This window comes from Brassica napus, chromosome A6 (assembly GCF_020379485.1).
Source record: "Brassica napus cultivar Da-Ae chromosome A6, Da-Ae, whole genome shotgun sequence".
Classification (NCBI taxonomy): domain Eukaryota; kingdom Viridiplantae; phylum Streptophyta; class Magnoliopsida; order Brassicales; family Brassicaceae; genus Brassica; species Brassica napus.
This window is the reverse complement of record NC_063439.1, coordinates 26,147,661-26,161,012: the sequence shown is the minus strand read 5'-3', so window position 1 is coordinate 26,161,012 and position 13,352 is coordinate 26,147,661. Positions and strand designations below refer to the sequence as shown.

Here is a 13,352-nt window from a genome sequence, read left to right as displayed (position 1 = left end):
TTGCTGCTATGTGTATTGGATTGGGTGAAGCGCTACCATTGCTACCATTAGTATGCCACAATCAAAAGTTGGAACTTCAAAATAAACTCGGTCCTGGTCAAATTCTGAAATATCGTTGGGGATCTCCTATGGTTGAAAGCGGAGAATTAAAATTTGATGCGAAACACAACTATGATACTGGTGGGGGCAATCCAAAAACTTTGATATTTTCGATTTATAAAGGATCTTCACCGTTGGATTAATATAGTATTTTGGCGATAACAAGCTTTTCAAATCTTCCATGTAAGAAAGGATTACTCTCATTTGTTGCTAAAAATGATGGACTTTACATTGTGGAAAATGGAAACACTGCGAAGTTTGTGAGTAAATGGAAAAAATTTCCTTAGCGTGCTTTTCTTCCTTCTGTTTTCCTGTAAAACTACTTAATGTTTATGAAATTTGAGTTTTCTTTTGTTTGTCTTTTCAGCTAAATTATCATTCCAGTTTGGTATTAGAAGATATATGTACCAAAATATTGTAATAAAAATGTATCTCATGTAATAATATTTACGTAATGATTGGATCTCGATCGTATTAGAAGCTACGCGTGTGTGTAGAAAGCTACGCGAGTGTGTAAATGAACTAACGATTGGACTCGATCACACTCACTTTCAGTTTACCATTAGATTATCTGTGCAAAAAGTGAAATTGAACGGCTTTTGCTTGTTCCGTAATCAACAATCATGTTTCTTTTCTTTTGTTATGGCACCTCAAAATAACAATAGACTTATGGAATAAAATCAAGAGAAATTGCACCCAATAGCTAAGAAAAAAAACAAAATTCACTATCTAACTAAAATCCCACCCTCTCTCCTCTTTTCTCTTCCTATCTCTCTCTTTTCTCTCTCTAAAAATCTAATTTCTCTTTTTTTTTTGGTTATTCCCTAAATAAGCCCTAAAATCAAATACTACCAAAAAAAAGTTAACAAATAAAATTTGTTTGGATTGTTGTAAAAAAAAAAAAAAATTTGTTTGGACAAAAAGTATTAAATATATTTTTGAGAGAACAAAAAAAAAACGCTTAATTACAGTTGTGGCCCTCCAATCCTTAATTACTTTGCAACTTCACACACCGTAAGATCGAAACCTCTCACTGCTCTGTTCCCGTCGCCGTCGATTTCTTCTTCTCAGGTTAGGGTTTCCTCCTCGTGTGACTAACTCGTTTGGTATTCGCACAAGGTAGTTGGATTTGTAGAACGGAGCTTCTTCTTTGCGATCTTCACAGTTTGTTAGAGAGCTTGTGAGAGTTGCATCGCTCCTCCTGCTGATATGGTTTCTGTGAAAGCGTTTTTAAGTCCCAATGTTTGATTGCAGTTGGAAGATGGCGAACTTACAACTCTCTGGAATCATTGAAAAGGTCTTTCATCAGCTATTTCGAACTAAGCTCACTTTTGATTTTGATGATTAGATTCACTTTTCGTGTTTCAATGTTCAGATGACGGGTAAAGATAAAGACTATAGATATATGGCGACCTCTGACTTGCTCAATGAGTTGAATAAAGACTCCTTTAAACTCGACTCGGACCTGGAGATGAGATTGTCCAGCATCATATTGCAACAGCTCGATGATGTTTCTGGATTGGCTGTTAAGTGGTTAGCTTTCTTCTCTCTGCATCTTTTGGTTTTCTCTCTCTCTCTCTCTTCCATATCCGACTCTTGGTGTGTTTCTTTTTGCTTCCAGTCTTGCTCCATTGGTGAAGAAGGTCGGAGAAGAGCGTGTTGTGGAGATGACCAACAATTTATGTGATAAACTGCTGCATGGGAAAGACCAACACCGTGATACCGCAAGCATAGCTCTCAGGACTGTTGTCGCTCAAGTTGCTCCTTCGCTCGCTCCATCTATTCTTGTTACTCTAACTCCACTAATGATTGGAGGTATAAGTGGCCAGGTTAGTTTCTGGGAGGCCTATTCCTTTTTTTTTCGATTGTATATGCCACAAGTACACAATAGATGGATTGATACTTATAGTGGAATTGATCTTAGGTTAAAGTATTGTTGGCGCTGTTATAGTTTAATAGCTCTTTCTGAATAGCTCTTAGTAAACCAGACAACAGTGCGCGCTTATAATTATTTGCGTACCCTACGAATTTGAGATGACTAACTTTCTGCTGGCTTGCTTCTGAAGGAAATGAGCCAAGGGATTAAGTGTGAATGTCTTGAGATCATGTGTGATGTTGTTCAAAAATATGGAAGTTTAATGGCAGATGATCACGAGAAGCTACTGAATACACTGTTATTGCAATTGGACTGTAACCAAGCCACAGTCAGGAAGAAGACTGTTACATGCATTGGTAAGTTAACAAAATTTGTTTGAAACCAGATTCTAGCTCATGAGGCTTAATTGACAGCTTTCCTCAGTTGTTGGTGTCAGTTCATGTGATACCAACGCTGGTTCAAACGATATATTCAGCTCCATTTGTGTTCTCCCCAGTCTTATGTAGAACTCCTAACTCAATGTTGGATATCTGATTTCTCATTAAAGTTTTAGTTTTTTTCGGTCCAGCATCTCTTGCGTCGAGTCTGTCTGATGATTTGCTCGCAAAGGCGACAGTTAAAGTTGTGAAAAACCTAAGTAACAAGAATGCTAAATCGGAGATTACACGCACCAATATACAAATGATTGGAGCAATAAGGTACGTCCTTTCTATCGTTCTTGGTTGTGGTGTTTGTCTTTAACTTCTTACCAATGTAATACTGCAGTTTTATCATATGTTTCTGTTAGTTGTGGTTTTGTACCTATTTATTGAGTGGGATGCATGGTTTACCATACATATCTATTATTAGGCTTGCCATTTGTGTAATGTTATTTAATACGTTTTTTTTGTTTTTAGCCGTGCTGTCGGATACCGATTTGGGACTCATCTTGGTAACACTGTTCCAGTATTGATCGATTACTGCACCAGCGCTTCAGAAAATGATGAGGAGCTCCGGGAATATAGCTTACAGGTCAACTGAGATTCCTATTCTACTTTGTCACTAGACGTAATCTTTGTTTTCTTATCCAATGGATAATTACGTAGGCGTGCTTGTAGCCTCTTTTCTCTTATTCTGTCGTATGAAATTGGGATTTAAATATTTATCAAGCTTCAATTAAGTGGTATGATTGGTGATAATATGCCCGTTCTGAAATTCAACTGCAGGCACTTGAAAGTTTCTTGCTACGATGTCCAAGAGACATCTCACCATATTGTGATGAAATTTTAAATCTCACTTTGGAATATATATGTTATGACCCGAATTTTACGGACAACATGGATGAAGATACTGATGATGAGACTCCTGAAGACGAAGACGATGAGTAAGTTCTGATATAAACATTGGATCCGAGTCCTATCCCCTTACAGTGCACCATTGTCTCAGTGATATATGTCTTTTTCCCTCACAGCGAGAGTGCAAATGAGTACACGGATGATGAGGATGCCAGCTGGAAAGTTAGGAGAGCTGCAGCGAAATGCTTGGCGGGATTAATAGTGTCTCGTTCTGAGATGATCTCTAAAGTATATCAAGAGGTATACATCTTTTTCTTAGTTATGACCAAGAGGATTATACATTTTTTTTTACAAGAAAAATCATCTTTTACTTCCGTTGATAGTCTGACATTATTATTGTGTTTAATCATGTTAGGAATGAAATTCTACTGTAGTCTTCACTGTTGAGAAATTAAGTAATAAATTTATTCTTGTGCAGGCATGCCCGAAACTAATTGATAGATTTAAGGAAAGGGAGGAAAATGTGAAGGTATGTAAAATAAATAAATTAGTTATCCTGCATTGCTATATGGTTACTGATCCGAGGTACTGTGTTACAGATGGATGTTTTCAACACATTCATTGATCTGTTACGACAAACAGGAAATGTGACAAAAGGTCAAACTGACACAGATGAATCAAGGCAAATCTTCTGCCCCTTTCACTCCATCAGTATGGATGTCTGTCACGTTACTAATGAATCCATGCTGACTAAATATATAACTTTGTTTAAAGCAGTCCTAAATGGCTACTGAAGCAAGAAGTCTCAAAGATTGTGAAATCCATTAATAGGCAACTGCGTGAGAAGTCTGTTAAGACAAAGGTACGGAAGTATGAACTCTCCGTTTGGTTTGGTTCCTATTTAATGTTTTAGTAACTCCGTAACTATCTGCAGGTTGGAGCATTCTCTGTTTTGAGAGAGCTTGTGGTCGTCTTGCCTGACTGCCTTGCTGATCATATTGGTTCGCTAGTTCCTGGAATTGAAAGAGCACTAAACGTTAGTCGGGATGTTCAGTATATTTATTTATGTACTTTCAGTGTTGTTTTTTGTTCATTTGCTCATGTTTCCTGTTTTTTTCCCTCCAGGATAAATCTTCTACATCAAACTTGAAAATCGAAGCTCTTGTCTTCACAAAGTTAGTCTTGGCATCGCATGCGCCTCCTGTTTTTCATCCTTACATTAAGGTTGGAAACGTTTTATGGTTTAGTCCATTGAAATATTATCAAAATGTTCAGGGATTGTTGTTGAGTCCCAATACTTCAAAACCCTTAGTCTTCAAAAAAATGAACATCAACAACCTTTGACCCAAAAGATGAACATAAACAACCGATGCGGGTTGATTTGACTGACTCTTCCAACTCCTATGTTAATCTAGGCTCTCTCCAGTCCTGTTTTAGCTGCTGTTGGAGAACGCTATTACAAGGTGACCGCTGAGGCATTAAGGGTTTGTGGGGAACTTGTTAGAGTAGTCCGTCCAAGTACTCAGGTGGGTATCTCACATTCTCACTTCATTGAGACATTTTTTATTAACTTGCCGAGTCAGTCTGTTCTCTAGATACTTATTATTCAAACCATACACAACCCACAGATCCTTGCATCTGAAATTTTCTTTTCTGTGGTTCAGAGTATTGGTTTTGATTTTAAACCATTTGTTCATCCAATCTACAATGCCATAATGTCTCGCTTGACAAATCAAGACCAGGACCAGGTTTGTGGCATGAATCCCCCTTTTTATTTATTATTAATAGTTTTTAATATCCCTGCGTTTTGGAGGCTTTAGATCTGAATATTTTTCTCTGTAAAATTTTTTAGTTTGTCTTTATGAGTAATTACAGAATTTGGATAACTGAAGCAGATTGATGTGTTTGTATTGTACTATTTATGTTTCTTAAACTCTCACTTCGCTTCAACAGGAGGTCAAGGAGTGTGCTATTACCTGCATGGGTCTCGTTATTTCAACTTTTGGCGATGAACTCAGAAAAGAATTACCTTCATGCCTTCCTGTGCTTGTTGACCGAATGGGAAACGAAATCACTCGCCTCACAGCAGTAAAGGTTGTTCTCGTTCTTCTGTTGACGTTTTTATTTCCGAACTTTTTAGCTCATGTCTGTGATCCTGTTAACCAATGCAGGCATTTGCTGTCATTGCCACTTCTCCGCTGCACATTGATCTGTCATGTGTTTTGGTCAATTTGATTGCTGAACTAACTGGATTCTTGAGAAAGGTATATGGCTTTTTTGCAACAATATCTAATTGTTATCAATTTCCTTCTACTGTTCATGATCAGTGGAAAATATCCCTGAATACAATATCTGGTACTTAGGCAATTTGTATTAATGTTGTTGTATAACAGGCTAATCGGGTGCTAAGGCAAGCAACACTGATCACCATGAATACCTTGGTAACAGCGTATGGAGATAAGATTGTCTCAGATGCTTATGAAGTTATTGTTGTGGAGCTTTCGTCTCTGATAAGGTCTGTTTGTCCAGAATTTTCCTAACGTTCTTTACTTTTTTACTTTCTGGGTTGGTTGTTTTATTAGAAAGATGACTTCATCTGTCTTTCCAGTGTTTCGGATCTCCACATGACAGCTCTTGCGCTTGAACTCTGCTGCACTCTGATGACTGGAAAGAGTTGTAGTGAAAATATCAGTTTGGCGGTTCGCAACAAAGTTCTTCCGCAGGCACTAACATTAGTTAAAAGCCCATTGCTCCAGGGTCAAGCACTTTTGGTAACTCGTCGTTTTGTTTGAATTTTTTTATACTTTGCCTGAGATCAAAATACAAAACGGAAATGATTTCTTGAACGCTTGACACAGGCTTTGCAAGGATTCTTTGAAGCTTTGGTTTATCATGCAAATACGAGTTTCTACACCTTGCTGGACTCATTACTTTCCTGCGCTAAACCTTCTCCTCAGTCTGGAGGTGTCCCAAAGCAAGCATTATATTCAATTGCACAGTGTGTCGCGGTTCTTTGTCTCGCGGCAGGTGATAAGAATTGTTCTTCTACGGTTAAAATGCTAATGGAAATACTTAAAGATGACAGCGGCACAAACACAGTAAGCTTTCTGATTTTGTATTAGTGTGCGAACTATTAGGGATTAAAGTCGAGCTTATTTTCCTTTATAGATCTACAGCTAATTTTTGTGGTGGTGGATTTTCTCGTGCAGGCAAAACAGCACCTTGCCCTGTTGTCTCTTGGTGAGATTGGGAGAAGGAAAGATCTAAGCGCACATGCTGGCATTGAAACGATAGTCATTGAGTCTTTCCAATCTCCCTTTGAAGAAATAAAGTCTGCGGCTTCATATGCTCTTGGAAACATTGCTGTTGGCAATCTACCCAATTATTTACCTTTTATCTTGAACCAGATTGATAATCAACAGAAAAAACAATATATTCTTCTTCATTCACTCAAGGAGGTGAGTTTTACTGAACTAAGTATAGTGTCAAATTACATGGTTTACTGGATTTGATATATTGTTACCCCGTTTTTTCAGGTGATCGTGAGGCAGTCTGTTGATAAAGCGGACTTCCAGAATTCTAGTGTTGAGAAAATACTTGCGTTACTGTTTAACCACTGTGAAAGCGAGGAAGAGGGTGTAAGGAATGTTGTTGCTGAATGCTTGGGAAAAATGGCGTTGATAGAACCTGAGAAACTGGTCCCTGCACTTAAGGTAGCTAGAGAAGTGATACAGATCAATCTAACTATCTGCATTTACTCATTTTCCGTCATGATTTAACGATGGACAATATTTGTGTTGCATTCTGAACTTTATAGGTAAGGACGACTAGCCAAGCCGCTTTTACTCGTGCGACTGTTGTTACCGCTGTGAAATATTCTGTAGTGGAACGGCCTGAGAAATTAGATGAAATCATCTTCCCTGAGATTTCTTCTTTCCTCATGCTAATTAAAGATGGTGACAGGGTAAGTCAATTAACGTTCGATGATAACAAAATGATTTTGCTGTGACTAATCATAAAATTTTCTCCGGTTCTATGGTTTATGCAGCATGTGAGGCGTGCAGCTGTGTCAGCACTGAGTACATTTGCTCACTATAAACCAAACCTTATTAAAGGACTCCTCCCTGAATTGTTACCGCTTCTTTATGATCAAACCGTTATTAAGGTAATTTATGTTAAAGGGTCTTAGTGATGTATAACACAATTGTTGTCATATATCATAATAACTCGGAAGTTTTGTTTTGCAGAAAGAATTAATAAGAACGGTTGATCTAGGGCCATTCAAGCACGTTGTTGATGATGGGCTTGAATTGAGGAAAGCAGCTTTTGAATGTGTATTTACTCTACTCGATAGCTGTCTTGATCAACTGAATCCGTCTTCTTTCATTATTCCTTTCCTCAAATCCGGACTAGAAGGTGGGTTTGTCTATATCTCTTTCATATGATAATTAACCTATGGTGTAATTTCTTTATAACATAAATATCTGTTTATGCAGATCATTACGATCTGAAGATGCTGTGTCATCTCATACTCTCACTCCTAGCGGATAAATGCCCCTCAGCCGTGCTAGCTGGTATGTTAAATAGCTTCCAAAATCATTGTTTCTAAATTGGAAAAGAAAAATAGAGATTTGTTTAAATGTGTCTTCATTTTGTCATGATGTTTCTCTCAAGTACTGGATTCGCTTGTGGAACCCCTGCAAAAAACAATAAATTTCAAGCCAAAGCAAGATGCAGTGAAGCAAGAGCATGACCGTAATGAAGACATGATCAGAAGTGCTCTTCGTGCTATCTCATCTTTGGATCGGATCAGGTATCTTCTTTAAGATTATGATTTTTCTCTTTTGCGTTAAGTACGAAACTGATCTGATCATTCTTTTCTTTGAATTAAATGTGAAATGTCAAACAGTGGAGTGGATTATAGCCACAAGTTCAAGAGCTTAATGGCTGACATGAAGAGGTCTGAACGATTGTGGGGAAAGTACCAGACAATCCGCAACGAGTAAAGAGTTTGTATGTTGTGTTACTACATAAAAAAGGTGGTCGATGATGAATTCCTCTGCCTGAGATGAGACAATTACTTCAAGAGGGTACATGGAAAAAATGAGAACATAGTTTTTTTCTTTATCGCGAACAATGATTATATTGTTCAAACTGTCATTTAAAAAGAAATCTTTTTTGTTTTTACTTTTGCAATAGTAAAAGGTTTTTTTATTAAACCTTTGTTTGAGTTATTGATATGCTTTGCAAGTATTGCATTTTTGCGACGGTGAATGATTTTAGTCTTCTATTGTTTGATTTTTCAATAACTAGTAAAGAATGAGATGATGTGCAAGTGAACTCATAAGCTCAGTGTGAAACTATGCGAAACGGTACATGTTATATATGTCACAGACTAAATTGACAAATACTTCATTGGAAGAGAAGGCAATCGAGTGCAGACTGGCTCGCAAAGCAGGCTGCTGCATCTTTTGATATTTATCATTCTTTTGCTGAATGTTGTACCCCAAGAGAGCTTGTCTGATAAATCTTTAGATACGTACTATCTTTATGAATAGAATGAGTATTTGAGGAAAAAAAAAATCAGACAAATACTTCAAGTAGACCCAATATTACTTTGGAATGGAACATCGCAGTTTGCAAAAGGTAAAAATCCCAATTTGATAGCAAACAGTGACAGGACAGGGAAACAAGATAAGCATTGCACTCAATTGGATTGGTCGACTCTACTCTATTGTCAACTAAACAAAGGGAAGGAAACAAACCATCCAATAGGAAATAGCTAATCTTTGATTCAACTTACAAAAGAGCAGAAAATCCACAAGGGTTTTTAGATCTTCTGCTTTAAGAGGTTTATTCGAGAGGGGGGGAACAATTGATACTCAAGTAAGTAGCTGAAAATCCTTTAGTAACATAAAATCTCTTCTCTTATTCATTAGAACCCTCAGCATCATTACCAGACTTGAGATGAAGATGCTTCTCTCGCTTTTGGAAATCAGTCAAACCTTTTCCACTTCCAATCACACCCACTTTTCCAAATGGATCCTCTGGTGATTTGAATATACTCTCTTTCTTCCTCCCTGTAAAAAACCCTACCTGCCAACCAAACCAAACCACATCTCAGAATCACGGACCAAGCAAAGAAAGAAGATCAATCCGAATTCCGAATATTTTTTTAACCTTTTTAGTTTTGGCTTTAGTGGTCTGAAACTGTTGCCACGCATTCTGTTTCTTGTTCTGTGTAACCTCGAGTTGCTCTTGCCTCGCCTTTGACTTGAAAGCATGTATCTTCTTACGCTTTGCAATTTTCTGCAAAAAACAATAAGCGAGAGATCTCATAAACAAGACCTCATATGTGGGACCAGAAAAATGAAATAATCACACATCATCTTTGACTTACCACATCCTCGGGATCATTAGGATCGATTTTAAGCTTTGCCGGTAGAGTTTTGGATTGATAATCCGAACTCGCAGCTTGCTCAACCTTTCTTTTGAGTGCGTTCTTCGCAGCTTCAGCTATTCTTTCAGCTTCCAAGAGGGCATTGGTCTCTATTGCCCTCACATTATCTGGATCAACCTATATTAAAACAAGGCAACCTCAACATTAGTTTTTGTTTAATAGAAAAACACAAACGGGAACAGAAGCATTACCTCTTCCTTGTTACCCCACTCATTATACGAAACATAATAGCCATTTATAGTATGCGCCTCAATAGTCGCATCATACCTGAACATTTAACTTATCAAACAAACAAACAAAAATATGGGAAAGAAGACAAATTACAAGAGACCAGAGAGTTTTTTCAGACATACCACTCGCCATCGTAGCTATAGACAGCTTGAACTTTTGTTCCAATGGGGAACTTACCCTCATGTATTGGGTCATTCCTTGATTCCTGTATAAGAAAATGGAAAACAATCACGCCTAGTGACTAAAACATGTAGTGGACTTTGGAGTAACATGGATCAAGGTTTACATATCACATCAGTCCTGCTAAGAAGAACTGACTAAAATAATCACGTAGCCGCATTTTCCGGTAAAATGACAAGGAGAAGAGATGAGATAACAGAAATAAACATACCATCTTTTGCCAAGCACCCTCAAGTAAATCGGGTGATTCAGGGGTTGCTCCAGCATCTGAAAGAGGAATCTCATTTTGCGTAGCGGTTGCAAGAAGTTCTTCAGTCAATGCAATCACCTACGTGGTGAAAAACAAGTGTGTCAGAGAGCATAGAGGATGCCAGCAATTTCACCACAAGAAATGTTTATTAAGATTTATATCAGAAATAGAACTTCAGGGAGAAATCAGGAAGCAGAGTGGTAATCAAGACCCATAATAGCACACCTGCACAAGAACCAAGATAAGAAATAATGATGAATTCCTCGCTAATTCTCCCAGGGAAGAGCACTCAAATATACTCACCTTTCAGATAACAAATGTGAGACCTAGCTCCACTGTATGATGATTAGCTGTTAAATGAGGTTGCTAATTCGAGCAAGCAAGATGCTGAATCCTTCAAAAGAGGGAGGGAATGGAAAACATAAAAGGACATGATACCTAGATGCTCAACTAACATAATCTACTTTCACTCACGAACACAATGACGTGGACAATAGAGACATAAAGATTTGATAGTTTGCAAAAGTAAGATGGAGAAGGAAGGATGTGTGATGGATCACCTCTTTAAGCTCCTTTTCCATGTCAGCATATTCAGAGTTTCTAGGGTCTTGCGACAAAAGCTGCCTCACCTGCCCCAAAAAGAGTGTAACTTCTCAATCAGATTATCATTCTACTTCACAAAAAACAACACTCAACGAAACCCTAATTTGAAGCATCCTCTAATAACTCTAATCTGCCTCAATTCAATTTGTTCTTCACCAATTCTCAAGCAAGAATAATTCGATTCTAAAGCCCCAAATCCCTGAAAAAGAAGAAGAGATTAAACAGTTATTCACCTGTTGGAGCTGCTCTTTGTAGGTAGTGAGATTGGAAGCTAACTCTTTGATGCTCACTTCTTCTTCTCCCTCCATCTTCTTCTCCAAACTCAAGCTTCGAATCGAATCGAATCTTTCCTCCTCACCAATGTTCTTCTTCGTCGCCAAAGATATTTTAGAGAGAAGGAAGAAGGAAGCTCTACTTATTGTTCTGTTTATACTAACAAAAACTGCACGCCGTTTTGCACTCGCTAAGATGGAATCTTTATAATTTCAATAATAACCCTCAACTTAAGAAAGTTCATAAATGTATCCAAAATAAATATTTAGTTCAATAATACCCCCTCCCCCCGATTAACTATTTCGACCAAACTGATAAAGGTTCCGGTCAGATAAATGCAGTCATTTTGCTACTTGTGAAAACCACCCCATATATCGAGCCAACAATGATCAGATTGAAGAAGAATCAGAGCTGAATCCACAAATGACGATTTCTACATTAGTCTCAATCCCTCCTTTCACTCTACCTTCCTCCTCATCCACAAAACCACATCTCCTAACTCCAACACCCACTCGAGCTTACTCATCTTCTATTTCTCCACGAGTATTGACTCAAAGTTTCAGTCTTTTCCACCCACTACGCCGTTACTTCACCAGATGCTCCTCCTCTTCTTCTTCTCCAGATGGGTTTCTCGGAAAACCCAGTGAAGAAGGAAACGAAAGCATCATCCAGCTTCCATCTATCGGCGTAAACCCAGTTAAATTCGCGATATGCCTTGTCTTCTGGGCCTCTCTCTCTTTGCTTTGGTTCGCTAGGTCCGGCGATGCCAAAGCCGCCGCTGATTCCATCAAATCATCAAGCTTTGGTCTCAGAATCGCCGCCGCTCTCCGCCGCTTTGGCTGGCCGGACGAAGCTGTGGTGTTCGCTTTAGCCACGCTTCCGGTTATCGAGCTTCGTGGTGCTATTCCCGTCGGTTACTGGATGCAGCTTAAACCTATGTCTCTCACTTTCTTCTCTGTTCTCGGGTTAGTCTTCTTGGTGATTAGTTTTGTCTGAAATGTTCTTTTGTGTTTGAGGATTACACGTGTCTGTTATTTAGTTGAATCTGTGATAGAGATTGAATAACTTGTGTGTGACATTTACAATGTGTCTTGTTTGAGGAGGTGCACACTTTATGTTATTTTTATTTGAAATAATGTGAGCTTGAATGAGATCGAGTCTTGTAATAATGATAAGTTAGAGCAAACATTTCATTTGTATAAACGAAAAAGAAGTGACAATGTTTTTGGGTTTTTGCAGCAACATGGTTCCGGTTCCATTCATCATACTTTACCTCAAAAAGGTGGTGACTTTCTTAGCGGGTAAGAGCCAGACAGCTTCCAAATTACTTGCAATATTATTGAAAAGCGCTAAAGAGAAAGCTGGGCCTGTGGAAGAGTTCCAGTGGCTAGGACTTATGCTCTTTGTAGCTGTTCCATTCCCTGGGACCGGTGCTTGGACAGGAGCTATAATAGCGTCGATCCTCGACATGCCCTTCTGGTCTGCTGTCTCTGCTAACTTCTGTGGGGTTGTGTTAGCGGGGCTGCTTGTGAACTTGCTGGTGAATCTTGGTTTGAAAGAAGCCGTTGTTGCTGGTATTCTTCTCTTCTTTGTATCGACAGTTATGTGGAGTGTTCTCAGGAACATTAGCAAGTCTATAAGACCGTCTTTGCCTTGAAGAAGAGTTCTTCACGTATTAGTATTGTTCTTGGTTCTTTTGTGAAGAATCGAAAGATGTTTTGGTCTCCTTCTTTTCCTCAATTCTATCTTCTTTTATAAAAAAATCCTTACTGGTATTCAAATCATGTCATTTATCAGACACTTTGCTATAAGAAGATTTCAATTATCAGTTCAGGAAAATTATAATACCATATAATATATAATATTCTATGCTGTTGTTAAGCAAAAGGGGATGTAGCTCAGATGGTAGAGCGCTCGCTTAGCATGCGAGAGGTACGGGGATCGATACCCCGCATCTCCATTCTTTTTCTTGTCAGTGCAAAAGCCCATTTACTCTGTAGGAGCCTTAACTATAGTCCGTTTTCTTGTAAAACCCGGCATGCTTGGGATTGCACACAACTTGATTACTTACCCTCTTTTTATATTACCATCTCTCTGTTTTGAAAA

At 38.3% G+C, this 13,352-nt stretch overlaps 3 protein-coding genes and 1 non-coding gene across 5 annotated transcripts; 3 read left to right on the top strand and 1 right to left on the bottom strand.

The window, feature by feature from the left end:
* Positions 1-1,029: 1,029 nt before the first annotated feature.
* On the top strand, positions 1,030-8,523 carry LOC106369342 (cullin-associated NEDD8-dissociated protein 1-like). Of its 2 annotated transcripts, XM_013809493.3 has the most exons (29): positions 1,030-1,170; positions 1,354-1,396; positions 1,475-1,632; positions 1,721-1,928; positions 2,166-2,331; positions 2,544-2,673; positions 2,872-2,986; positions 3,181-3,338; positions 3,426-3,549; positions 3,728-3,778; positions 3,849-3,931; positions 4,027-4,111; positions 4,184-4,285; positions 4,375-4,473; positions 4,665-4,775; positions 4,914-4,997; positions 5,203-5,343; positions 5,421-5,513; positions 5,643-5,764; positions 5,858-6,020; positions 6,108-6,347; positions 6,459-6,707; positions 6,786-6,962; positions 7,067-7,213; positions 7,298-7,414; positions 7,497-7,665; positions 7,746-7,823; positions 7,924-8,062; positions 8,159-8,523. In XM_013809493.3, exons 2-29 carry the CDS (start codon positions 1,361-1,363, stop codon positions 8,253-8,255), a joined length of 3,642 nt encoding a protein of 1,213 aa, XP_013664947.2. In that variant the 5' UTR covers positions 1,030-1,170; positions 1,354-1,360; the 3' UTR covers positions 8,256-8,523. The 2 variants fall into 2 exon arrangements, with proteins under 2 accessions (XP_013664947.2, XP_022543677.2); XM_022687956.2 differs by lacking the exon at positions 1,030-1,170 and having other exon boundaries at positions 1,325-1,396.
* Positions 8,524-9,000: 477 nt separating this feature from the next.
* Positions 9,001-11,424, bottom strand: BNAA06G34090D. The gene is made up of 8 exons (XM_013809492.3): positions 11,207-11,424; positions 10,931-10,999; positions 10,332-10,448; positions 10,063-10,145; positions 9,901-9,976; positions 9,650-9,826; positions 9,430-9,558; positions 9,001-9,345 (listed from the first exon to the last, which is right to left on the bottom strand). Exons 1-8 carry the CDS (start codon positions 11,279-11,281, stop codon positions 9,178-9,180), a joined length of 894 nt encoding a protein of 297 aa, XP_013664946.2. The 5' UTR covers positions 11,282-11,424; the 3' UTR covers positions 9,001-9,177.
* A 197-nt stretch (positions 11,425-11,621) lies between these two features.
* On the top strand, positions 11,622-12,972 carry BNAA06G34080D. The gene is made up of 2 exons (XM_013809491.3): positions 11,622-12,211; positions 12,486-12,972. The coding sequence occupies exons 1-2, from the start codon at positions 11,670-11,672 to the stop codon at positions 12,901-12,903; spliced, it is 960 nt and encodes a 319-aa protein (XP_013664945.2). The 5' UTR covers positions 11,622-11,669; the 3' UTR covers positions 12,904-12,972.
* Positions 12,973-13,133: 161 nt separating this feature from the next.
* On the top strand, positions 13,134-13,206 carry TRNAA-AGC. Its single transcript has one exon. It is a non-coding gene; the product is annotated as a tRNA-Ala (tRNA).
* The last annotated feature ends 146 nt before the right edge of the window (positions 13,207-13,352 follow it).